Genomic DNA, 23,478 nt, shown 5'->3' with positions numbered 1-23,478 from the left:
CTCAGCTGTTTATTGTCATAGTTTGAAAACTTGAATCATCTGCTGAAACAAAATGGTCTCTCCAATGTTTTTATTTACTTATTTATTGTTTATTGTCTTTTTAACCCATGTTTCCAACAGGCGTTCGGGCCGGGTACAGCATTGTCGCATCCACTCTCGCCAGGAAGCAGGCAGCACCAAGTTCTTCCTGACAGACAACTTGGTGTTTGAGACACTCTTTGCTCTGATCAACCACTACCAGCAGGTGGCGCTTCGATGCAACGAGTTTGAAATGAAACTGACTGAGCCTGTGCCTCAGACTAATGCCCACGAAAGCAAAGAGTGAGTCTGCAAGAATTTATGCTGATTGTAGAGAATTTAAGTGAAAAAGTTCTGAAATCTTAAGTGATTAACTTTTTGGTGGGGGGTTTAAATTTTGAATAACACCAGCAACTATTAGTTTACATTTCAGAGCTGTCTTTAACGTTAATGTTTTCTGCAATAAATCAATGGTGCAAGGTCCCATTAAAGACAAACAATACAAATTTCTACCCTGTCATTTATTTTCTGTTTTGTTATTTATCTTAGGTGGTACCATGCCACCCTATCCAGGAGTCATGCAGAAAACATGCTGATGAGGGTTCCTCGTGACGGGGCTTTTCTTGTCAGGAAGAGGACAGAGCCCAACTCCTTTGCCATTTCATTTAGGTAACTCATTTATGTTACCACCCTACTTGATACTTGTTGATCTCAATAACCTTCTGTTTTAGTTCACCAGGGTTTGTGTAGAGTAGGCTCAGTATCAGAGTCACATAGTACAACCCAGTTAAAGGTCATAACATGGGCCTCTGTGACTTCTTTACAGGGCTGAGGGTAAAATCAAACATTGTCGAGTTCAGCAGGAGGGTCAGACTGTGGTGCTGGGCACCTCAGAGTTTGACAGCCTTGTAGATCTCATCAGTTACTATGAAAAGCACCCTCTGTATCGCAAAATGAAGTTGCGTTATCCCATCAATGAGGACACACTGGAGAAGATTGGCACTGCTGTGAGTACTACACTGTGCAGTTCATATCATGGTTACCATGGTATTAATGAACATGAAATTACATCTCTTGATAATTTATAAATGATAATTTAGTCAGAAATGCAGTCTGGTGAAAAGACCTAATAACACAGTGTGCTTTCCAACAGGAGCCAGACTATGGGTCACTGTATGAGGGCAGGAATCCTGGCTTTTATGTTGAGGCTAATCAAATGCCAACCTTAAAGGTGAGTGTGCAGTGTTGAGAAATTCAAATAAAGCTGAACTGTACTCTGTCACATGAACTTGCATGTTTCAACTGTGAATATGTGCATCTTGTGTTTTCAGTGCACAGTGAAAGCAATGTATGAGTACAAAGCCCAGAGAGATGATGAGCTCTCTTTTACCAAGAATGCCGTCATCTCTAATGTGGAAAAACAGGAAGGAGGATGGTGAGTGTACAGCAAATCAGGAAATCAGGAAATCATAATTGATAACCATTTAATCTAATTCTAAATGCAGGGAGCCAGGGCATGTTACAAGTGAATGAAATAGGTGTGACACCATTGGATTTCTAAGAATCTTCTAATCATGCTTTGTTCCACCTTTTTCTCAGGTGGAAAGGTGACTGTGGAGGGAAGAAGCAGATGTGGTTTCCTGCAAACTATGTGGAGGAGATTAGTCCATCAGCAGCAGAGCCTGACAGAAATGTGAGGGTCAAACCCAGAAAATTATAGAGGGTACAACAACACGCTTGTATATTTAAAGTCCATTGATTGAGTAATCAGTGGACTTTAAATATACAAGCGTGTTGTATATTATTATTATTATTATTATTATTATTACTATATATATATATATATATATATATATATTTAATACCTTTAATAAAATAATAATAATAATATTTAATTTATTATTATTATCTCCACTAGGAGGTTCACCCTCTTCCCTTTTCACGGTCTGCTGTTATCCACTCTCACTGAGCAAGGGTGATGACTTCACTCTAATTCATTTTAATAAAATACTTTTTCTGTAAATCAGGAAATGACAGAAAACAGCCCCCTGGGAGATCTGCTTAGGGGAAGCGTGGACTTGTCTTCCTGTCAGATCGGTGAGTAGCCCTTCCACTTCCTGTCCGACATTTTCTGCAGGGCTGCACAGCATCTAGTCACCTTGCTAGAGGGCTTGGTTTCACGCTGTCAAATGCACTCACACAATCTCTTAATTGCAAAGTGACTTGGTAATCCCTTCCTCTACCTCCATTTTTGTCCATCATTAGCCTTTTTTTACAATTAATATTTTATTACTACATTACTTCTCTCACAGTTCTATATTTGGTATTTTATTGACATTGTCCAGTCAATACACACATTAGTATTGACACACGCAGGCATGTATTGTTGTTGCCCTAAGTGGAGTTAATATCAGTCTGTTAGTGATCTTTTTGGTGGCTCAGTGACCCCATCTAGTGGCAGTGTGGGAAAAGTTCTAATTACGGGTATAACTTTAAGAGCTACAAGACTTTCTTCACATGACCACTACCAGAATAATACATATGTAAGCATTTTTCTTTCTGATGAACTAAGATAGGTAGCTGTTTAAGTTCCATGTACATCCATTTTGTACAGTCAGAGCTTAGTTTGCCTTAATTCATTCAGCTCTTTTTTTAATATATCTTTTTTTTTCCAGTTGTGCGCCCTGATGGGAAGGGCAGCAGACCTCATGTTTTCTCCCTGGTGCCAAATGTGCGCATGGGCCCAGTGCTGGATGTGGCTGCCAACAGCTCTGAGGAACTCAAGGAATGGTTGGTCAAGATCCGTGAAGTCACCATGACCTCAGAGGCCAAGGTAAATATACATACATCTCGTATCTGACAGGAAATGCACTTATTCTATTCTAATGCTGCTTCGTGTGTTCAGTTGAAGTTCCAAACTGTTTGTCTTACAGTAGTCATGAAGTGTATTTAGGAAACAGTGACAGAGTAGTGTGTGCACTGTCATTGTGGAGTTTTTTTGTCACACATTGTGCCTGGAGGCTGTCTCTGTTTTTGTGTATAACTAACAGCAGAGATTGTTGAAAAAGCTTTGTATTTATATCTGGCTTCATTTTATAAAGTGATGTGTGTTATCGTGAAGGGTGCCATGTTTACATTTGTGTTGCTATGTGGCCAGCTTGAGGAGGGGAAGATGATGGAAAGGAGGAAGAAGATTGCACTGGAATTATCAGACCTGGTCATATACTGTAGACCTGTGCCGTTTGATGAAGAAAGTAAGTATTATATACACTCATTGACTTGAGTTCTATAAATATTAAATTTCATTCTGTTGGCACAAAACAAATGGGGGTATACACCAAATGGCTGTGCAGGAGTGTTAGCTGTGTTTTCTCCTCATATAGAGATCGGCACAGAGCGGGCCTGCTTCCGTGACATGTCATCCTTCCCTGAGACCAAGGCAGAGAAATACGTCAACAAGATCAAGGGGAAAAAGTTCTTGCAGTACAACCGACTCCAGTTGTCCAGGATCTACCCCAGAGGCCAGCGATTAGACTCCTCCAACTATGACCCGCTACCTATGTGGCTTTGTGGGTCCCAGCTGGTCGCACTTAACTTCCAGACAGCAGGTATGTAACTTATTCCACATAAAGCAGCACAGGCAGGGTATCTTTTCATTCTTTACATTCATTCCTTTCTTAATTTTCCTTATCTCTTCCTTGTGCGTCCTAATGCAGACAAACCCATGCAGATGAACCAGGCTCTGTTCATGCTGAATGGAAGGAGTGGCTACGTCCTTCAGCCACCCATCATGAGGGACGACAGCTTTGATCCCTTTGACAGACATACACTACGAGGCATTGAACAAGTCACTCTAGTGGTAGAGGTACAGTATGGAGAGAATTGGATTGTGTTCAAGCAGATGTGATAGCATGATGCAGTGGATTTCATGCTACTGGGAAAGCCTTAATTGCAAAGACTGGGAACGTTTTTAAGGGTGGAGAGCACGGTGAGAGAGACATGGAAAGATATTGCAAAGATAAAACCTAATGTCAACAGTTAGGGGTAGTTGAGATTAGATGGCCAAACTGTGCTAATATTATCATTTTAGAGACTCCACCTGAACTGTCTGCACCAAAACCTCTGCTTGTAGTTCAGTTGGCAGAGCATTCATCTCCCATGCGGGAGTCCAGAGTTCCCTTCCCCCAGAGGATAAATATTAACACCATCCAGTTGGGTCTTTAGGCAAGACCCTTACACTACTGCCTAACCACTGTAAGTCACTTTGGATAAAAGCGCCTGCTAAGTGACTGTAATAATAATACTTAGCTTAGCTACACGTTATCATAGTTAGCCTTTGCAGAAATGATGTCCACATACTGTTTGATGATTTGATAGATTTAGAGCTACAGCTACATCATTTCAAATGAATATTTATAATCATGAAAGTGTTTTTTGTTTTGTTTTTTTTTAAGATGTCTGAAAAGTTTTTTATTTGTGCCATGTTCCATCTTGATTTACTTTTCATCAGTAACACGTACAAATATTTAACACATCCTAACAAATCTCACAAATCTGCCGTTTACTATGACTCCAAAAGTCATAGTAAAAGGGTTAAATTTGTTAAAAAATTTATTTGCGACTGTTGATGTTTTTGGCCATTGCAATATTTTTGAGCTTATTTTGTGCATTTAACCTGTGGTTTTGTTACACCATCTGCACTTCAGAGGGGTGGTTGTGGTATTTTTATTTACACGTTTAAACACTGAGTTAGTCTCTTAATCTCTAAGAAACTCATATCATTGACTTTTATAATGAGAAGCTGCATGATATACATCAGATTCATCTGGTAAACTGAAATATCCCTTGCTTTGCAAAGTGTAATGCTGTCCATAATCACACACTCACTCACTAATCTCTACTGACTACTTAAGGAATTGTATAGTGAGGACTATTTAGTGGACTTCTTAATGATCATAATGAAAGCAGGCTTTCAGGTACTGCATGGGGTATTTTCTTTCAGCACTGAGAGTGACATGATTGTTGTAGCACATTTAAAAAAACAAGGCCAACACTGGTGCTTATTTTCGTGAGTGCATTTTGATATTTTTTTCCCCTAAATATATGAATACTTAATTTGTTGAGCCATTTGTTATTACATTTTCACATTCGTTTTTATTAATCATATTAAATTTAATACATTTTTCACTCCACACCACGTTTTGTTTCAGCTTGCAGTTTAAAGAAAATAATCAGTTATTTCATACAAAACACTTATCACTGCTCGTATATATAATAGTGATAAGTGTTTTTTTATGAAACAGATTATTTTCTTTAGTTTTTTTTTTTTAAATGTTTAAAATCCTACTAAACATTCAGACACTGCTGCACAACTTCAAATGTAGAAAAGTGTGTAGTAGGTTATTTCAGTCTATTACTTTAGGTTCAAGTTCACCTTGTAAACTCAAACATGTTTATCTGAATCAACACAGTAATATTTTATAAAGGACTTTATTTTTTAGATTACATACATCTGTCATTACTTTTTTTTTCTACAGCAACACTACATGAAGGATGATGGTTTGTGTGTGTGTGTGTGCTACAATTAAATAAATGAAGTGTGAAGTACTGAATTATTATTCCTCCTCTTCTTCCTCTCTGAAGGTCTTAGGTGCTCGGCACCTTCCTAAGCATGGACGAGGCATTGTTTCCCCTCTCATTGAGATTGAGGTGTGCGGGGCTGAGTACGATAGTGCCAAGCAAAAAACAGAATCGGCAGGTGAGTGCTGCTTCAGTTTTAACCACAAGTTTCTCTGGCAGTAAAGCCATACCACACCAGCACTGTAGAAATAAGCTGCTACTGGATACATTACCATTTTATAATTTCCTTTTTGGTCCAAGAAAAACAAGTTGTTGTACAAACAAGTAAGCCATGTCTGGGAATACAGAGAGAAAAATTGCATAATAGACATTAAAACAGTTCTTCAGAAATTAAACAGGGAAGAATTCTTGAGACACAAAGCCTCAGTGGGAGCTTTTGTTCTTTTTGATTTTTTTAAGTGTTTGCATTGCTGGTAGCTGGTAGTAAGTTGTGCAACTATAGGAATAACACTATTGAAAGGTGTTAATTTTCTTGTTTTTCTTTTGTCCCATCTTTTTTGTTTTTGTCATATACAGTTGATAACGGTTTGAACCCCACATGGCCGAGAAAGTCCTTCCAGTTCCCAGTGTGCAACTCTGCCTTTGCCTTCCTGCGATTTGTGGTTAATGAAATAGACATGTTCAATGACCAAAACTTCCTGGCTCAGGCCACATTCCCCATTCAGAGTCTCAAGACTGGTATGTGTTCAGAGACATTTTTTTTTTATTCCTTGTGCCATTTGTTATTACATTGTTTTTTATTTTTAACTAACCAGCACTCTAATACAAGTGTTTTGCTTCTGTTCTTTGTACTTAACCAGGTTACCGGTCTGTGCCTCTGAAGAACAGCTACAATGAGGATCTAGAGTTGACTTCGTTGTTAGTTCACATGGATATCGTCAGAGGCAGGGTGAGCTTCGTTCTGTACTGACCTTGTTCTAAACCTGCTCCATGCTGTCTGTATGATCAACAAACTGAGAAAAGATTCAGTGGAACCCAGTCCAGTCTTTCATGTTGTATTTGCAGCACATCACGTCTTTTAAACCAGTAGTTACTACAAGTTCATGAACCGACATTTTTGTGCCTTTTCATTTTCTTTTTTTAAATGTAAGATTACATACACGCCATTCTGTATTAATAAGCTATGCCCTTACTCTTTTGTTCTTATGCTTTAAGCTTAGCTAGTCAAATCTATGGTTGTGCTTGGAGCACATAGAGTGGTATCACTTCTCTTAACTCAAATTATTTTTGAGTTTCTGGACAGTATTCACAGAATCTTATCTGGAGTTGCTAGTCACACATATACCACACAGTAGTCAGTTGTTAGTGTGATATGTGTTCTCACAACTGACATTTATTTTAGAATATTTAAGTAGATCCTGCATGTTGGCAGGTCTTGAAGGCATTGTCTTGTGTCTTTGTTTTTCTGTAATACCATGGAGATGTGCAGTAGAGCCTGTGGGGTCAACACTATGTGTATGGACTGTCTCCTCATTTTTCCTTCTAGGATGAAAATGGTGAGGTTCTGAGCCCGTTCCTTGCGGTCGGATCCACGTCATTGCCAACATCAGCCCAAGTAGGGCGGGAACGTTTTGGGGAACTAAGCTCAGTGTCCTCAACTTCCTCCAGCATGTCTCCTCTTCCCCAGTCACCAGGTCAGGCCATGGCCTACAGGGGAAGGGAGGGCTCCTTTGAGTCCCGCTACCAGTCACCCATCGATGATTTCAGGGTCTCCCAGGAGCCTCTATTGGACCACATGGACCCACAGAACAGACGGTAAGTGTGTGTGTGTTTTAGGGGTTGTACATGCTCATGCTGTGACTTTGGAGCGTATAGCAGAGACCAGACATCCTTCTGTCTTTGTCTTGACTGCAGGATGTTGCGGAGGACCAGAGTGGAGAACCGTGTCTAAGTCCAAGCCAATCAGGATTCATTCTTGTCCAAGACCCCCCCCCCCCAAAAAAAATCCTTCCCCCATCCAGTACTGATGATGTCACTGACTGCTGTGAACACAGTTTCCATGGAAACACCCACCACCGCTTTGGCCTACATTTCAGGCAGCTCTCCCTCCCTCCTTTCTTGAAACCCCCAGCCTGCCCGCCTGACGAGAAGGAGGGACTCGGACACTGAAAGGGGCGGGGGTCACTGAGAGGAAGCTGGCGGCGGCGGACAGGAAGAAATGACATTCACAGCAGAACAAACAGCAAAGGCTGAGAGAGTTCCAGCCCTGGACCGTGTTCCCATGTTTTATGGGGCAGATTGTAATCTCTTGTGTCCTCGTGCACAACGGCTGCTTCGTTTGGAGACCAAGAGGAGGGAAAGAAAGAGCTAGAGGAGGCATCAGTTTGAAACTGTTTCCAGTCAAGTTTCTTTGCTCTTCTGTTTTTGGCCTATATGAACCTATATATTTATTCCTGCTGTGCTGTTTGGCCGGAGAACAGCAGCAGCAGCCAACCTGCTCTCAAAGAGCTCCCTTCTCCATGTTTTTAATTATTGTAATTATTTAAACCTTTAAACATTCATAATGTGACCTTTTTTTTCTGTTGTTTGTGTAAAACATGAGGGCTCTCTACAGCTAGTTTTGACATCTCTCTTCTCTGCTTTGAGGAGGACTTTATGTGCCTCCAGTCTAACTCGTACCTTAAAATTAGAATTATGTTACATAGTTGTCTTTTTATTTCTTTTTTCCTTCTTTAAAAGCAAGGAGAAGTGTTTGTGTTGAAAGCAGTAAGAGCAAGCAGCATCTGCACATATACAGACTTTTTATCTCTAATTTACATTCCAAATAAGTGCACATCATTCCATTGTCCTGCATTGCTTCACAAGTCAGTCTGATACAAAAACATCAGCCAGTCCAACCCTCAATGATGATGCAGGACCAGGGATTAATGTTAGATCTCGGAAAAGGTTGTAGTCTGATTGCATCAACTACCAACATGCTCATGGTCACGTTGCGGTCTTGTCACTGACGGGGTTGGTGCACACGCAGCTTAGGGCTGCATTAATTATCAGCAATCTGCTCAGCAGTTTGAACATTACTTATAACCACAGATCGGTTTGCAGAGCATGAATACATTATATCTTCACATTTAATTCAAGAAACATTGTAAATGTCTCTCTTTCCCGCAATGCCACTTTGTGCAGTGTTTTTAATATGTTCACAAAAGTTATTCCCAAATTTACACCGATGTAGGCTGGCAGTGAATAGAAACTTCGCTGTTGTTAGTCTACTTTAGAAAATGTAATGTCAGCAGAAGTGTGGACATGGTCTAAAGGTCCTTAGCTGAGCCATTTTACTACAGCTGGTTTCTTTTTTATTTTTGTCAGTAATTACAAAAAACCAACGGTGTTGCTGAAGAGCAGTCAGTTTGAATTGTAAGTTTAAGCCATAGTAATCTATTACAGTGTGCACCACACAGTAAGGGACCCTTATGTTTTGGTGAGTTTTGCCACTGTAACAAGCTGCTTTCCAGACATGTTTGAACATTTTGAGGTATAACGCCATAACAATTAAATTGCCATTGAACAGATCCGACAAGAAATGTGCAAAAGTTGCAGACTTTGTATAAAACACTAGCAGACAGCTTTGTGAGAATGCATATCCCAACGTTTTGTATTTCTTTATCGTCAGTTTTAGACACTTCAACATGCAAAAGTTTGTCTTGTCCCTGCCATAGTGTTATATTTATAGTCTTGAAATTAAAACTGTTTTCCCTGCTTGTACACGGAGACTATATGATGTAAGTTTAATATTCTCAGTGTTTTGATGACTGAGATACATTTAAGCCATAAGGTATGATTTAAGGTAAAAGCAAGGTCAGGAGTGAGTACTTGGTTGCGTTTAAAAATTTTATCCCAAAGCTCCTCATGTTCCATGTATTTGTCCTCCAGTGGTTGATAAAAGGTCTTTGGAGAGGCCACCCTCCAGTGCTCTTAAAGCTGGCCTGTCTGTAAATCTCTATGTGCCTCCATCTGCATCAACATCACATTACAACCACATCTTCCACATGCACAGCCATGGTGCAACCACACAGGCGTTATCCCTTATTGAGGCTGCATCTCAGTATTGTGTGAGAATGTAAAGAGCCATGTTGGACTGGGACATCCCCGACTCCACTGCTTACTTTGTTTCTGTCACAAGAGGGGGATTTATGCTCCTACTAATGTGTAATGAGGTCTAATCAACCAGAAAAACTTTAAAACACCTGAATGGGTGCGCAGAGCTCTTAATTGTCATTTGTTTCTCTCCCCTCTCCCATCTTTTCTTTGCTAGTGACAGCCTCATTTACATTGGCCTTCCTGTAATGTGCCTAAACTATGGAAAGTAGTATTTGTTTTAATTTTGCCTTTCATATTAAACATATTCAAGCCTGAAAGTAAATAAAATACTCACTGCTTTACACAACTTGTCTTTTCCTTACATTTTGCATGCATTAAAATGAGGTACAGATATTTCTGCTACATTTTTTTTCTTTTAACTTCAGATGCTGCACCACAGGAAATGACTGTAGTTACAGTCAAAGATGTGTAAACTGCTGCTTGAGAGGTTGACCGAAGTATTTTGTGCCACAAAGACGACTCAGATATTGGATGTAGGCTTTGACTAGAAGTTTGAGATTATGTTGTATAAAAGTGGTGCTTTGTAAAGGTAACAATTTATATTCTATGAAGCTCTGATAATTAAAAAAAAAAAAAAGCTTTCAAGGAGTCAATATTTCTGTTGGTGGTGCAGATTTGGGTGACATCTCACTGTGGCTGCACAACATGACACTGACTGGCCACCTGACTCGGGCAATGACTCAAAGCCACAAATACATAACATTCTGTTTATTCTGCAAATACATCTGTAAAAATTGTACATCAAGCCTAAGTATGGAACTTTTCCTAAAGTTCACAGTTCTTTTACAGTCAAATTTATTCAGTAAGAAAGTTCCATAGAAACAAATGTACGTACATTTCGATGATGTAAAGAAGCACTTAATGCTACCACACAAACCATATTCCATACTGCCTACTATGTTGTGTTTTTTTTCTGTTGTAGACACCACAGGGTGCTTGCCCTCTTTGAATAAAATAATTCCAAATGTCTTCACATACCAAACACTTTGAAGTCCAATTTAAGTGGAGCATGAAGATAGAAATGACAGAGATCAAAGATGTGATGTCCACAGCTTGGCTCGCACATTTAAAGTAAGCTGCAAATATAAAAAGCAAGAATATGAAGACAAAAAACAACAATGTTCATCTAAGGCCTCGGCAGGCACCCTGTAGCATGACTTGTGCAGTTTTTTCACATCCCAAAACAAATTATGATATCAACACTGCAGATTCTTGTATTCTTCTGTCTAAACCCAATCCACCCCAAAATCAGGCTTCAATCTCAGTCACACTTTACTCTGTCCTTTGTCCCATCACAGAGGGCAGGAGGAGCAAACATGGCAGCACGCTGACATCTTAACCTCCCTCCACCTCCATCCCCACCCCTGCACATCAGTCTCTACTTTCTTCGAAAAGGGAAACGGCAGAATATTAGAGAGGATGTTGGTGTAGAAGAGGTCGACACAAAATAGGAGGGAGTGGATGTGGGGATTAGTGACTAGTGTCCATCTCACGTCGCAGAGGAGGTCGTGCCTACCTCTGGGGGTGGGAGTTTGGAGAACGGAGGGAGAGAGGGAGGAAGTGAGTGATGAGTGGGTGGGGAAAGATTCAAGATCCATTTCCATCCAGTGATCCTGTTACAAAACGCATCTGCTGGCTTTTAGTCAGACTCCAGAACAAAGACCACCTGCGTTGTAAAATCCACCTCCCAACACAAAGGCCTCTTCAATCAGTTTCTAATGAAGAAGAAAAAAAATCCATCACTCAAAAATATTTCAACATTTACACAGTATTTGGTTCTCAGACACAGATCTGTTTAAAACAAATTTTTCTCCAAGCATGCCTTATATTACACAGTTTTATGTTTGTAGGTTCTTGTTTCACACCTTCGTGCCACTTCACAAATACACACACTGGTGTTGATTCTATGATTCTATCAGGTGTATTTATCATTTAACACCCAGTGTCTCAAACTTCATACTCGTGAGTTCCTCTTTCGAATATTGTGGCATTTTGGGTCATTATCCCCATAAAAGGCTGTATTAAAATTTTACCTGGATGTCAAAATATTTTCCCTTCTTAAAATGAAATACATCTAACAATCTAAGAGCTTCTTTTGGTCACGTTTTCCAGTCAGTCCCAGAGTAGACTATGCTACTTTATGCTGAATGGAAAATTACTACCTCAGGACGGAAGATTACCTTTATTAGCATTTACATTCTTGTCAGTGTTGGTCTCCTCTGCTTCTGTTGCAACGCCGCACACTGACTGCTCCATTTTCTCCTCGGTCCCGCCTCCTGGCTGTGGCTCTAAAGGGGAGGGTCCTGTCGTCTGTGGCTCTCCTGCCACGCCTGGTACAACCGAGCTTGCTTCTGTCGTATGAGCAGCAGCTTGTTTGGTTTTGAGCTGAGCTGTCTTGGTAGAGAACCAATGTCGCACCAGGTCTGCACTCAATCCGCTCACATCAGCTAGTTCCTGCAGCTGGGTGGGTGGGGAGGTGAGGGGTATAGGTAGTAAAGTCTTCATCTTTTTAGATCTTTTAGCTGCACATGCAGAACAATTTTCAATCGAATTTCAGGATATTTTATGACATATCATCTAAAACTGACTTCCAAAGTGCCCCAGAGAGAAATATTGATGGTAATCGGATACAAAAATCAGGAAGAGATATCACATACATCCACTGCTTCTGATCAATTTAAAACTAGCTTGGGTAGTAATGTGTACAGTACATCTGGCCCAAAGCTTCTCCTTGAGCATTTGATAACCATCAATAGATGTTTCATGTAAAGAATAAAGTGAAGTGTGTCTTTGCCTAACACTCACAGGGTAAGAGAATTTTCTTTAAATGTCATTTACTTTTATTAAAACAACAGACTGAGTAAAAAGCCCTGACATTTATTAAAAAGCTGATAAATTCTGCCAAACACATAAATACTTCAGTTTCCCAGGAACTACAAAGAGCTCTGATGACTTATTGACACTAATCCAACCTCCAATAGTTGCCACGTATGCATGCAAAGGTAAAATTTCTTCTACAATCATTATAAAAAGGTGTTCAGTGAGGCTACAGAGGCTGTGGATTAAAAAAAAACAAAACATGCAGTGTGCTTTATTTAAAGAGAACAATTTATGAAAATATTTAAGTTAACGTTGGATGATTTCCTCAGCTGTCTCTGACTGCACTTTGCTGCCATTTTTTTTCCCATTCATTTGCATCTAAACCCACAAAATATTCTATGCCTCAGAAAAAAATAGCTCAGACTATGAATAGTTTAACACCTAAAAGAAGCTGTGTGAAAGTTAGAACAGATACTTTCTTTGTATATCTCTCCTACAAAAAGTTCCAGTCAATTCAAGTCAAAATTCAGGAAAAAGGTGTCAACACTTGTTTTCATCAGTACCTGTGACTCTTCCAGTCTGCCGTGGACGTCAAGGTGAGCCTGGAGGATCTCCGTATTCTCCTGCTTCAGGTCCTCCTCCAAAGCCATGTTCTGGTACTCCTCCAGCCACTTCAGTTGCCCATTCTTCTGCACATAACGACAATCCCCGAACCAGCGCACCACCTCAGGTCTGGCCAGCCCAGTGCCTGAGATTAACTCGTCATACTGACCAGCGCTGGGCCACTGGGTCCGAGCATAGACTTGTTTGAGCAGGTGTAGCTGCTCCGCTGTCTTCTTGCCTCGGATGGTTGTAGGTTTTGGGGAGTGAGATGCTTTTGGGGTTGATGTGGAGGACTGAGATGGTTTGGAGGTGGAGGAGGAGTTGGCGCCAAGGGAGGAAGTAGGTGAGTTGCTGGATTGAGATGGAATAGTTGAATTATCCAACCCTTCTCCCTCTGTTTTGCCACTGGCCTCTGTCACCTTTAGCATCTTTAGATTTATTTTAATAGGGTTGACTTTTGGCTCTCCAAAACCATCATCTTTCTGTCTCTCTTCCCCATCAGCCTCAATGTCCTCCTCATCATCTTTGAAGACGCGATCTGCCTCCTCTTTCTTTTTCTCTGCAGCCACTCTCTTCCTCCTGTCAGTGAACCAGCCATGGATCTCTCTCCTGGTCATCTTGGTCTCAGATCGCAGCCTATCCACCTCTTCTCCTGATGGATCAGCATTCTCAGTAAAGCTAGCCTCAAGGGCCTTAACCTAAACATAATATATGCATGGATACAATTATTAATAAGCATGAATGAATTACAAGTGAACTCAATGAGAAAAATTAATTTGCAACAGTTTCTCCTGAAAGATCTGTGACTTAACCTTATAAATACTACAACACGTGTATCTAAAAACAGGTTCAGTATTTAATTCCAATGGCTAATCATTTACATAGGTATGAAGCTCACCTGATGGGGGTCTCTCTCCTTATAACGGATGGCTGTGAAATCTGGTGAAGGTGGTCTGGGGAGTCGGCGGGAAGGTGTGGTGGGCGAAGTGGGAGTGTGTGTTGCAGATGGGCTCAGAGGGGCATTAGGGGAGCTGTGCTGAGGCGTTTTAGCAACAGAGTTGCTGCGACTTTCTGACAGATCCACAGGGGTGGCACTGCTGGTGGCAGCGCAGCTCACAGGTGTACTTGGACCACTTCCTGCTCCAGAGACAGTGCTGGGCTTATTTTGACTTCCTGTGCTGGAACGTGTGCCCTTTTGGTTGCGAAAGTGGTAGCGCCGGTCACTGAACCACTTGCGGACCTCTCGCACAGTGAGGCCAGTCAAAGCAATGAGGCGGTCTACTTCTTCCTGGTCAGGAAATTGGCTCACCTGGAAGCTGTCCTTCAGGGCATTGAGCTGCTCCTGAGACTTCTTGCCCTTGTAAAAGTTGGGGTCCAAGAATGAATTGACAGGTGTCCGGGAGCCAGCTGTACTGCAGGGAGCTGAAGGAGATGGGGAGGAAGATTTGGAGGCAGGGGATGATGCTTCCTCCATTTTGATAATTGGAGAGTCTCTGGCAGAGGGATCAACATCATCCGTGCTTGTGCTACTTGTGTCATTTATGTTGTAACCATCATTAGAGTGTTTACTCTTGTGTCCATCACCGCTTGTTTTGCTGCTGTTAACAGCTTTGCTGTCCGTGGTCACCTTGTTGTCCCTATGCACAATGCTGGTGCTGTTTGCCTTGCTGATAACAGTGTTCTTAGTACTTATTCGGCTGGTATCATTACCATTTCTCTTGTCATTGGAGTCAGCATTAGCACTACTGTGCTTACCATTGACACTGCTTACCTTAGCATTGCTATGACTGTTGCTTCCAAGACTGAGATTGATGGCACCAGACTGACTACTACTAGTAATGCTTGTGCCCCCTCCCCCACTTTTACTATTACTGCTGCTAATTATGTTGCTTCCTGCACTACTGCTTCCCACTGTACCCACCACCATGCTAATTCCTTTGTCCGCCACCAGAGCTGCAGCAGGTCGGGCCTGCATCATTGGCCGTGCCGCTGCCTGAGGCTTAGGTGTGACAGCCAGGGCCACCGGAGCACTGCTGACCTGAATACCATTTGCCACCACAGGCTGTGTGACGATCACCCCTCCCTGGCTGACAAGGGATCCCTGCAGAAACTGGGGGATTCCTGTGGGCCCAAGTGAGGCAGGCAGAACTGTAATAGTGTGTTGAGCAGGGCTGTGGTGACTCTGAGTGCGGTTCTGTGAGGTGGCAGGTGCTGTCTGAATGATGGTGTTGAACATCTTCCTCCGAGCCTCCTCTATCTCTTCTGGAGACCAGCTGATGCCTTGTTTTAGTCTTTGAGCTGTGAACCAGATCTTGATCTGCTCTTCAGGGAACTTCGTGACCACAGTCAGGTAGCAGAGCTCAGCCTTTGTAGGGTATGGAAACTTACTGAAGGAGGTCTTCAGGAAGGAGGAGTCATCCATGGAGGCACTGTAGGTGGGGATGCTGCTCAAAGGAATCATTACCTAGTAAAGGAGAGTTTAAAAATGATTGGTGGAGATTATAACATGTTTTTGGATTATGGCTTTCTTTATACTGGGACACAAAATGTACAACTACCTTTGGGAGATTTTTTGAGGATGAATGTGAGGAAGCTGAGGAAACAGTTGAGGAGGCTGTGATTGGTGCAGCATGGGAAAGGCTTCTGTTTTGAGCTACTGAAACCACCTAAAGAAATGTTAAAATGTAAATTATGTGAGTGAATCCAATTAAAATAACAACAGATTAAAGACATCTACACAAACAGACCATCTATACCTGTGTGATGGGCGTCTTTAACATCGGTAATGCTGCAGAACCGTTGACTATTTGGATAGCCGAGGGCAACGTGACCTTGGTTGTTCCATTGTGAACAATTGTAGGGACGTGTGTGACTGTCACTGCAGCAGTCTCTTTCCTTTCAGTATCTCTTGATGCAGAGATAGAGTGTCGGTCTGAGGATGGTTCTTCAGAGACCAGGTGAGACACTACAATCCGTTTAGGCTCTGATTTGCCCTTTAGCATCCTCATTATTGGGGTTTTTGTGATGGAAATCTCACTGTCCTTGCCTGTCTCTACCCCACTCACCAGATTCTGTTCTACCACCATCCTCCTGTCCCTCTTCCTCAGTTGCAGAGTAGTATTCAATGTACTGGGGTGAACCCTGGCATTGTGCAGGGCCAGGCCTTCAAACTTAGGCGCAGAAACGGCACAACTCATGCAAACAAAGCTGGGGTCTGCACGGAAGTCTGGATGCCCAGAGTAAACATGATCCAAGAATAAGTTAAGGTCATGGGTTTCATAATTACAAGGCTTGCAGGTATAAGTGCCAGCACCGTCCTTGTCAGCATCCCTCGCCTCCAGTTTGGAAGACTCACCAGGGTCTAGAGGGCTATGACTGTTACTTCCAGAAATCCTGGACTGACGTAGAAGAACAGGTGAGTGCTGCTCAACCTCTTCTATGGGGCAGATAATCTTGCTAGGGATCATGCAAGGCGTAGAAGACTTCCTCTTGCTGGCCATGGTGTGACCACAGGGTGGGAAGGGCTGGTCAAATGGCTGAGAGCAGGGTGTTAGAGAGAAGATGGGTTATTTGTTTGCTATAGACCAGGCATGGGGGAGGGAGGATGGCGGAGTGTTTCCATAGGTCCAAGTAGTTCTCTCTGCAGTTTTACAGGCAATCCTAAAAAAACAAACAAACAGAACATGTTTAAGTTCAGTCACCATCGGACATCATACACCTGTAAATTTCTGCTGACAATTTTAAGTGACAAACAAGAAGATGGGTAAACAAAGGCATTTTCTTACTAACATGGAGCAAAAGCCAGTTTTCTCCCAGATGGATAAAAATCCTGCACAGATGGGTGATTCCAGGTAAAACGTGAACTTCACAGGTAATATTAACACCTTGTGAAAAAGCCCTTAAAATTACAGACTTTCTCGTAAACATTCAATTCTAAAGGCATTTTTTAAGTCTTCTCCTCAGCTTCCCTGCCTCATGAAACTCAAGGCTATCTCTTTTATGAGGGCATTCAAACAAGCTCAGTCTGCTTCTCTACAGGCTTTTTGGGAAAGCTCCTGTCCTACCCCCTTTCTTTCCCCTCCCCCACATAACTCTGCCTCACTTCCCTTCTTTCAGACACACCCCCCACAGAGATGGCACACTGTATTTTTTTTTTTATCTACAGCCTCCATAGCCTCACTAAACACCTTTATAATGACTGTAGAAGAAATAACCACTTGTGAATGTGCTTGTTCAGAGACAGCGTACTTGCCAAGTGTGCAAGTGGGTGGTTCAACAGATGTTCCTTAGAAAGATGTGTTTCTGCCGACAGTGGCATAGATAGTACAGATACAAAAATACCTGCATAAGAATGCACATCTTAAAATGTTCACTACACCTCCAGACTCCTTGTCTTCAACAAAATGGCGAAGCCTCCTGTGGAGGGCTTTGCTCCTCCCTCCTTTCCCCAAACACAGAGCCAGTGATGCAGTATTGAAGGACAGCTCTAGGGCAATTACTCTCCCAGTCACTCTGCCCCAACATGACACCTCATGCACAAAGTAGAAACTCAACAAGGTTCAGCTGAATTATGTCCAACAGAAAATATCCCCAAATCTCAATAAATAAGTCTAGCCTAACCCCAGACACAGATTATTTACCAAGGATAAAACATGAAATGTGCCTTTATGGTTAGCAGTCCAAATATAAACTCTTTCCACTCCTCTTATCATTAACAGAGCAGCTCAATGCACACATCAAACATGTCTAAAAAACATTTTAGAGCACAGGGCTGTTGTACCAACGCCACATCTCTGCCAAGGTGAGCAGCAGCTTACTCTTCTCTTATCAAATATAACTTGTCCAGGGACTAATGATGTCTTTTGGTTGTACTCACAAATGCACACATAATTCCTTTTTTTGCTATACAAAGGTCATGGTACATTAGCTCAGTGCCCAGTTAACCCCCACAGGGCTAGGGAGTGACAGAAGGTACAAAGAGTTCGCTTTGCTGCACACACAGAGGCCAGAAGGGACCTTAGTCCGGATTTGGATTGAAAAAGAGAAAGAAAATGAATATATATAAAAAAAAACACACACAATGTGGTAACATGAAATCTTAGACTCCATGTCTGAAGTCCACTGATGAATTTTTTTCCTCATCTTTTTTCTTTTTGGAGTGAGACCAGAGCATCCCTCTCTTCGGATAGGAGTGTGAGGGGTTAACAGTCAATTGAGGTTTGCTACTGTGAGGGAACGTGATGCCCCTTTTCGCCTCTCACACCCCCCAACAGAGAGTAACTGCCCTTTGCTTGGGCCGCTGTGCGCCCCTCCTACTCCCCTGCCATTCAGTTCTGCATCAGGGGGCACCGCTTTGCCAAGGCAGGGTGGTCACATGACCAACACAAAGGCTTATGGGTGGGCAGTCACAACCATCCATCACGTGGTTCTGCTGGGTGTGGGTGGCAGACAGGAGGAGAGGGAGAGCGAATGGGAGATGATTGTGGGGGATGGGCGGGCTGTTCGGGGTGAGGAGGGGTGTTAACTATCGTGGAGGAAGCACTGAGGTGTTTCTTTGAGGAATTTTCTTCCCTGAACCCCCCCACCTCAAAACAAGCCTACCCCCGCACTTCCGAGCCCCCTTCTTGCTCAAAACTGCAATCACACTGTGTTTCCCTCCCTCTTCAATGCACTGCAAAGCCTGGAATGTTCTGCCAATGGATGTAACCTGGAGTTCAGCCTCAGTGTCTGTCTGCACACACACCCACACACAGGTTTCAGTGGCAAAACTGGAGCTTAAAAAAGTGCACACAAAGTCCCAGTGAGTGGACAATCCTTTACACACACATGCACATATCTCCAACCTGTTAGCACAGAGCTCCAGTGGCCATTAACGTGAAAAATCGGAAACTAGGAGCAACTAACAAAGAAGAATAGGCCTCACACAGGTGATGCCTCAAACAACAGTGAGCTATAATCTGTAAGAGGAAATGGGCAGCTCATGTCTCATGGACGTAAGGTTCAGACATGTTCTGTTGACTCACTGGCATGAGTGCACGGGCTGATAACTTGAATGTTATGCATACACTGACTGACCATGCGATGATGCTGGGTTTATGTCTGTTATGCGTGTTTGTATTTGCATGTGTGGGTTTCCTGTGAGACCGAGAGTAGAGAAAAGGGAGGTGAGTGGGGTAGGTGGGGGCTTGTGTTTTTGTGTGTATGTGGCGTGCAGGGCGGGGGTGGGTGCCTGCATGCCTATGTGTGAAGCTTGCTTACTAAGGTAGTGACGCTGCCATTATAATTGTGTGCAAGAGTCACAGGTCTCTCAGTGACACACAAAGGTAATGTTTTTGCCCTCTAGGTTCAAATCCTGTGTTATCTTTGCTTCATCAGTGGCACAGCATAGCATGACCTCCTTCCATAGCCTGGCCCGACTCTTGCCTAGGTCAGAGCAGGGTACAATAATAGTACTCAAATACACTTGAGAAAACTCATCACATAGCTGAGAACACAGGTGTAACAATAATATCTGCGAGTGAAGTAAATGTCTTGGTACGACACATCATAGGTGAACAACACAGGCAGGCTTTTCCATGTTTGCTCCATTTTTTGCTTCCCCACACATCCCTCCTCACTCTCACTCCCCCTCCCTTTCCAACATCTCCGAACCCTCTCCTTCCACTCCCTCCCTACCACTGTTCCCTCGTCTCCTCCCTCTCCGAACAAGTTTGGCCCAGGGAGACAGGTCGGCAGCGCCACTGGTGTGTTACTGTCCCCATGGCAACCACCTCCTACCCCCTACCCAATCTTTCTTCCACCAGCTTACTTTTCCAAAGCACACGCATATGGCTAAACATGCGCGCACACACACACGCGCGCGCACACACACACACACACACACACACATCTCCTATGCCATCCAGTCCTTGGCCCAAGCGGGGCTTGTTTGTTCCACACAACTCTGAGTGGTATTTGGAGAGTCCCTGCCCTGCTCCTATTTCAGCGCCTCCTGCACGCAGTGCTCATGTCTCTCTGCTAGGTGTGGTTGCAGTCTCCCAAGCATGCTATTGGTCAAAGCCGATGGCGTCTCTTCCTGTTAAGTCCCTGTCCAGACATCTGCCATGCTGCCCTATTCCCTGCACACTCTGTGGCTCTTGTGTTTGGCCTGCAGCAGTCAAACAGAGCTCCTGTATTCACTGTATGAAACACAGGTATGGAAATATAAATAGGCCCAAAAGTCTGCCAAGTACAATCCCTTTCAAGGAAACACTAAAAGCAACCTCTTAATGTTAATTATCAAATCTGCACCTTCGCAACAGCAATCATTTTGCATCTTTTGCAACATTTTTTTGCGTCAACAAAAACGGCTTGTTAATTACTTTCTCCCACTTTAAACAGATGCAACTCCAGCTAACCCCCTACTGTCAATCATCTCCAAGGTTTCATTCACTCATATCCCTGCCAGCAAACACAAACACACATCTTATATGCATCTAAACCTCTCTCAGGAGCCGTCTCAAGTCTTACACGGTACTGGCGACAATAAGGAAACTTCAATTACAGTGTTCCTACACTGTCATTCCCTCTGATGCCCGAATCTCCATCTGGGCTGCTCTTAGGTCAGTGAGCGGATGGCTGCGTGGGTTGCAAGCGGCTGCATTGCTGTGGCCACTGCTGGTGCATGTGTTAAATCTGGGCTGCTGAGAGGGGAGGGAGAGAAAGATGGCGGAGCACCATGCTCTGTGTTGTCCAACCTAAAATGGCTGACATCACAAGCTGTTCATCAGTCAAGCAGAGCAAGAGACTGCAATCGAAGCTGACCAAAACCTGTCCCCAATCTGGACGCGAGAGTGGATTGCGCTGCTGTCCTCCAAGACTCTGAAAAGGTTCAAAACCATTGGTTTTATTTGGTCCTACTTGTAAGAGATCTGGAAGGAAATCGTCATTATATGGGTTGTATAAGAAAAAGAAAGGCAAGGCGCTGATGAAAAGTCAGTAAAGTCGGCCTAATGCACTCAAAAGTCACCAGGTTGTTAGACGTTTAAAACAAAAAATAAAAATGCAACATGTAAAGATTTACATGGTGTGAAAATATTAAAATAGAAAGGCTAAAATATGATATTTCGTACCAATTACATAAAGTAACTCAATATGTGTTCACTGCAAACCTGAAAGAAAGAAAATAAGGAGATGATGGAAAAGGGAGGGGTGGACGAGTCAGTATGAGCAGCAATTTAGCTCAAGCTATCACCACAGCAACACAAGGAAGTACAGAAAGATGAGGCACAATAATGACATTCATGATAATGGTCAGAACTTCTTCTAATCTGGGTTAAATAATTCCTCATTCTTTCTTAATTTTTTTACAGTACTGTTATTCTGAGTGTTATCATCAACATTTATGTGGAAACTAGCCTGTTGTAGGAGAGGAAGGTGTAAGTGACAAACAGATAGCTGGATTAAGCCTTGAGTCTATACCTGAGACTCACGTGGACATCAGACACGTTAGCTGCCTGGGAAAGCTTTGCTCTAATCCCTAGAGTGACACACACTCATGACAACACTGACATGATAAATGACCATGGCAACAGTTTGCAAACTCATAAGTGACTATTAAGCAGCATGCAACGGGACAGTCTTTGTTGCCCATGGTTTGCATAAAGTGTGTCAACTTTGATTTGAAATCAAAGTATATGAAGCCAAACATCTTAGCGACTCTTAATACAACAAATAAATTAATTAAATACGATAAAGGCTTATTCACAGTAAATTACCTTCAAGTTTTATTTTAAAAGGCAGCAGTTTTAGTTAGACGTGCTTTGAGCGTCTAAGTGATTTCTACATTCTTGATTATTGGCTGAATTTACCGCTTTACTTTACAGATTTTACTTTAATGTAAAAGAGACCCTATGTGACTGCTACTTATTCAAAACAGCAGTTTGAATAATTTATAGCAATTAACGGTATTTTTCTGGATAAAACAGCACAGTCTCTGAGTGGCTGTACTGTATGGTTGCGTCCCTGAGCGCAGCGGCGTCAAACATATCCGTATATGATGCATCTTCCGCTCGAGTTAAGCGCTGCGAGCCCCCAACTTAATGGGCTTGTCTACGTTATATGTTTTGAACGGTGTAACCAATTCACCGTGGAAGAAAAAGGCAAGACCCCCCCCTCGCCTCAAGCCCAAAAAACTACACACTCTCTCCCCCCCGTTTGCTGTCGCCATTTTAAGCAGGCGACATACAGCTGGCCAGAGCTGCTGAGCCAAAACCCGCAAAGGTGAGGCTTCACAACAGCTCGCATAAGTTTAGGAAAGGTAAAACAGTTGTATTAATGCGTATCTGTAGACCAGACTCACCTCGCTTTTGTCGGAGCTCAGTGAATGCAGCGCAGGTATTAAAAAGTTTACATTAAAACGGGCTCAGAGGAACCAGTAACGGACGGGAGGTTTGGGTTTCACTGATGGTAACTTATAGGTGCACGACCCCTCTGTCCATCGGCTGCTGATAAACGTGCCACCGGAGCCAGACCGGTCCCAACAACGAACCTCTCTTTGCGCTTGTTTATTTCGAGTGTCTCTCAGTGTTAAAGCAGGCAGTAGAGGGGAGGAAAATACGACGGACGTACCGAGGGAAGAGACGTACACGTGACGCAGACGTCACTGACGGTTGAGTTGGCGTGAGGGCCCGAGCTCCGCTGTGCAGGGAGAGCAAAATGAGTCAGACAACCAGCCCCTAAGTTGACCCAACAGTGGTGGTAGGGTGAGAACCATTTCAGTATGCATTGCAGTGAGGTATAAAACCAGTCCCAGTTTAAACGTGATGTTTCAGCAGCTCACACCTGTCCATCTCTCAGGTAAACTCCCTTAAAGAGATAGCGCCCCAAAGTTATCCTGAAGTCACCTCCAAGCTGTCAATAAACAGAGAAAGCATATAGTAATATACTGCAAAAATGCATATGCTGTTTGTAGTTTCAAAGTTCACCGACAGCGATCTCTTGCTCATGTTCTTCTTAAACGAAGATCATAGAATTTTGTGCTGGAGACATTGTCTTTTCATGTCTTTCTATTCATACTGTGCTACATCCCAGAGGCACCTCCAATTTAGCATTTCATCTGACAACGTTCTTCAGTTTTGGAACTATGTTTTGTTACACATCAAACTATCCACCGTTTATACAAGTACACTATACGATTAATTATCTAGTACAATGACAGAGAATGAACAGCTACTGGAGAACTGAAGCACTCGGGATGGTGTTACAAAACCATTTGCAAATAATGAAGGAAATAATAATCTGATTTAGCAATAGCCTACA

General features: G+C 42.7%; 2 protein-coding genes across 3 annotated transcripts in view; one reads left to right on the top strand and one right to left on the bottom strand.

Moving 5' to 3' along the window:
* Nucleotides 1-9,932, top strand: part of plcg1 (phospholipase C, gamma 1) — a 28,244-nt gene extending 18,312 nt beyond the window's left edge. The window contains exons 18-33 of the mRNA XM_042003404.1: nucleotides 121-321; nucleotides 568-687; nucleotides 845-1,025; nucleotides 1,172-1,249; nucleotides 1,350-1,453; nucleotides 1,618-1,711; nucleotides 2,046-2,115; nucleotides 2,694-2,851; nucleotides 3,176-3,272; nucleotides 3,402-3,626; nucleotides 3,735-3,883; nucleotides 5,662-5,776; nucleotides 6,175-6,336; nucleotides 6,459-6,547; nucleotides 7,145-7,413; nucleotides 7,513-9,932. Coding sequence (XP_041859338.1) covers nucleotides 121-321; nucleotides 568-687; nucleotides 845-1,025; nucleotides 1,172-1,249; nucleotides 1,350-1,453; nucleotides 1,618-1,711; nucleotides 2,046-2,115; nucleotides 2,694-2,851; nucleotides 3,176-3,272; nucleotides 3,402-3,626; nucleotides 3,735-3,883; nucleotides 5,662-5,776; nucleotides 6,175-6,336; nucleotides 6,459-6,547; nucleotides 7,145-7,413; nucleotides 7,513-7,549 — 2,149 coding nt within the window. The 3' untranslated portion in view covers nucleotides 7,550-9,932. The remainder of the gene's footprint in view (nucleotides 1-120; nucleotides 322-567; nucleotides 688-844; nucleotides 1,026-1,171; nucleotides 1,250-1,349; nucleotides 1,454-1,617; nucleotides 1,712-2,045; nucleotides 2,116-2,693; nucleotides 2,852-3,175; nucleotides 3,273-3,401; nucleotides 3,627-3,734; nucleotides 3,884-5,661; nucleotides 5,777-6,174; nucleotides 6,337-6,458; nucleotides 6,548-7,144; nucleotides 7,414-7,512) is intronic.
* Nucleotides 9,933-10,449: 517 nt separating this feature from the next.
* Nucleotides 10,450-22,921, bottom strand: zhx3 (zinc fingers and homeoboxes 3). 2 transcript variants are annotated; one of them, XM_042004145.1, is made up of 7 exons: nucleotides 22,789-22,921; nucleotides 15,936-16,839; nucleotides 15,738-15,845; nucleotides 14,078-15,643; nucleotides 13,140-13,877; nucleotides 11,937-12,216; nucleotides 10,450-11,471 (listed from the first exon to the last, which is right to left on the bottom strand). In XM_042004145.1, exons 2-7 carry the CDS (start codon nucleotides 16,677-16,679, stop codon nucleotides 11,461-11,463), a joined length of 3,447 nt encoding a protein of 1,148 aa, XP_041860079.1. In that variant the 5' UTR covers nucleotides 16,680-16,839; nucleotides 22,789-22,921; the 3' UTR covers nucleotides 10,450-11,460. The 2 variants fall into 2 exon arrangements, with proteins under 2 accessions (XP_041860079.1, XP_041860078.1); XM_042004144.1 differs by lacking the exon at nucleotides 22,789-22,921 and adding an exon at nucleotides 22,520-22,779.
* Nucleotides 22,922-23,478: the final 557 nt, after the last annotated feature.

The sequence above is a fragment of the Melanotaenia boesemani genome, chromosome 13, assembly GCF_017639745.1.
Source record: "Melanotaenia boesemani isolate fMelBoe1 chromosome 13, fMelBoe1.pri, whole genome shotgun sequence".
NCBI lineage: Eukaryota > Metazoa > Chordata > Actinopteri > Atheriniformes > Melanotaeniidae > Melanotaenia > Melanotaenia boesemani.
Note: the sequence above shows the minus strand (reverse complement) of the source record. Positions and strands in the feature narration are given on the sequence as shown.

Coding starts and splice junctions, on each gene's coding strand:
- zhx3 (XM_042004145.1), bottom strand. CDS start 16,679: ATGGCCAGCAAGAGGAAGTCTTCTACGCCTTGCATGATCCCTAGCAAG. Junction 15,846..15,935: donor TAAAGACGCCCATCACACAG/GTATAGATGGTC, acceptor ACATTTCTTTAG/GTGGTTTCAGTAGCTCAAAA. Junction 12,217..13,139: donor GCAGACTGGAAGAGTCACAG/GTACTGATGAAA, acceptor CCACCCACCCAG/CTGCAGGAACTAGCTGATGT.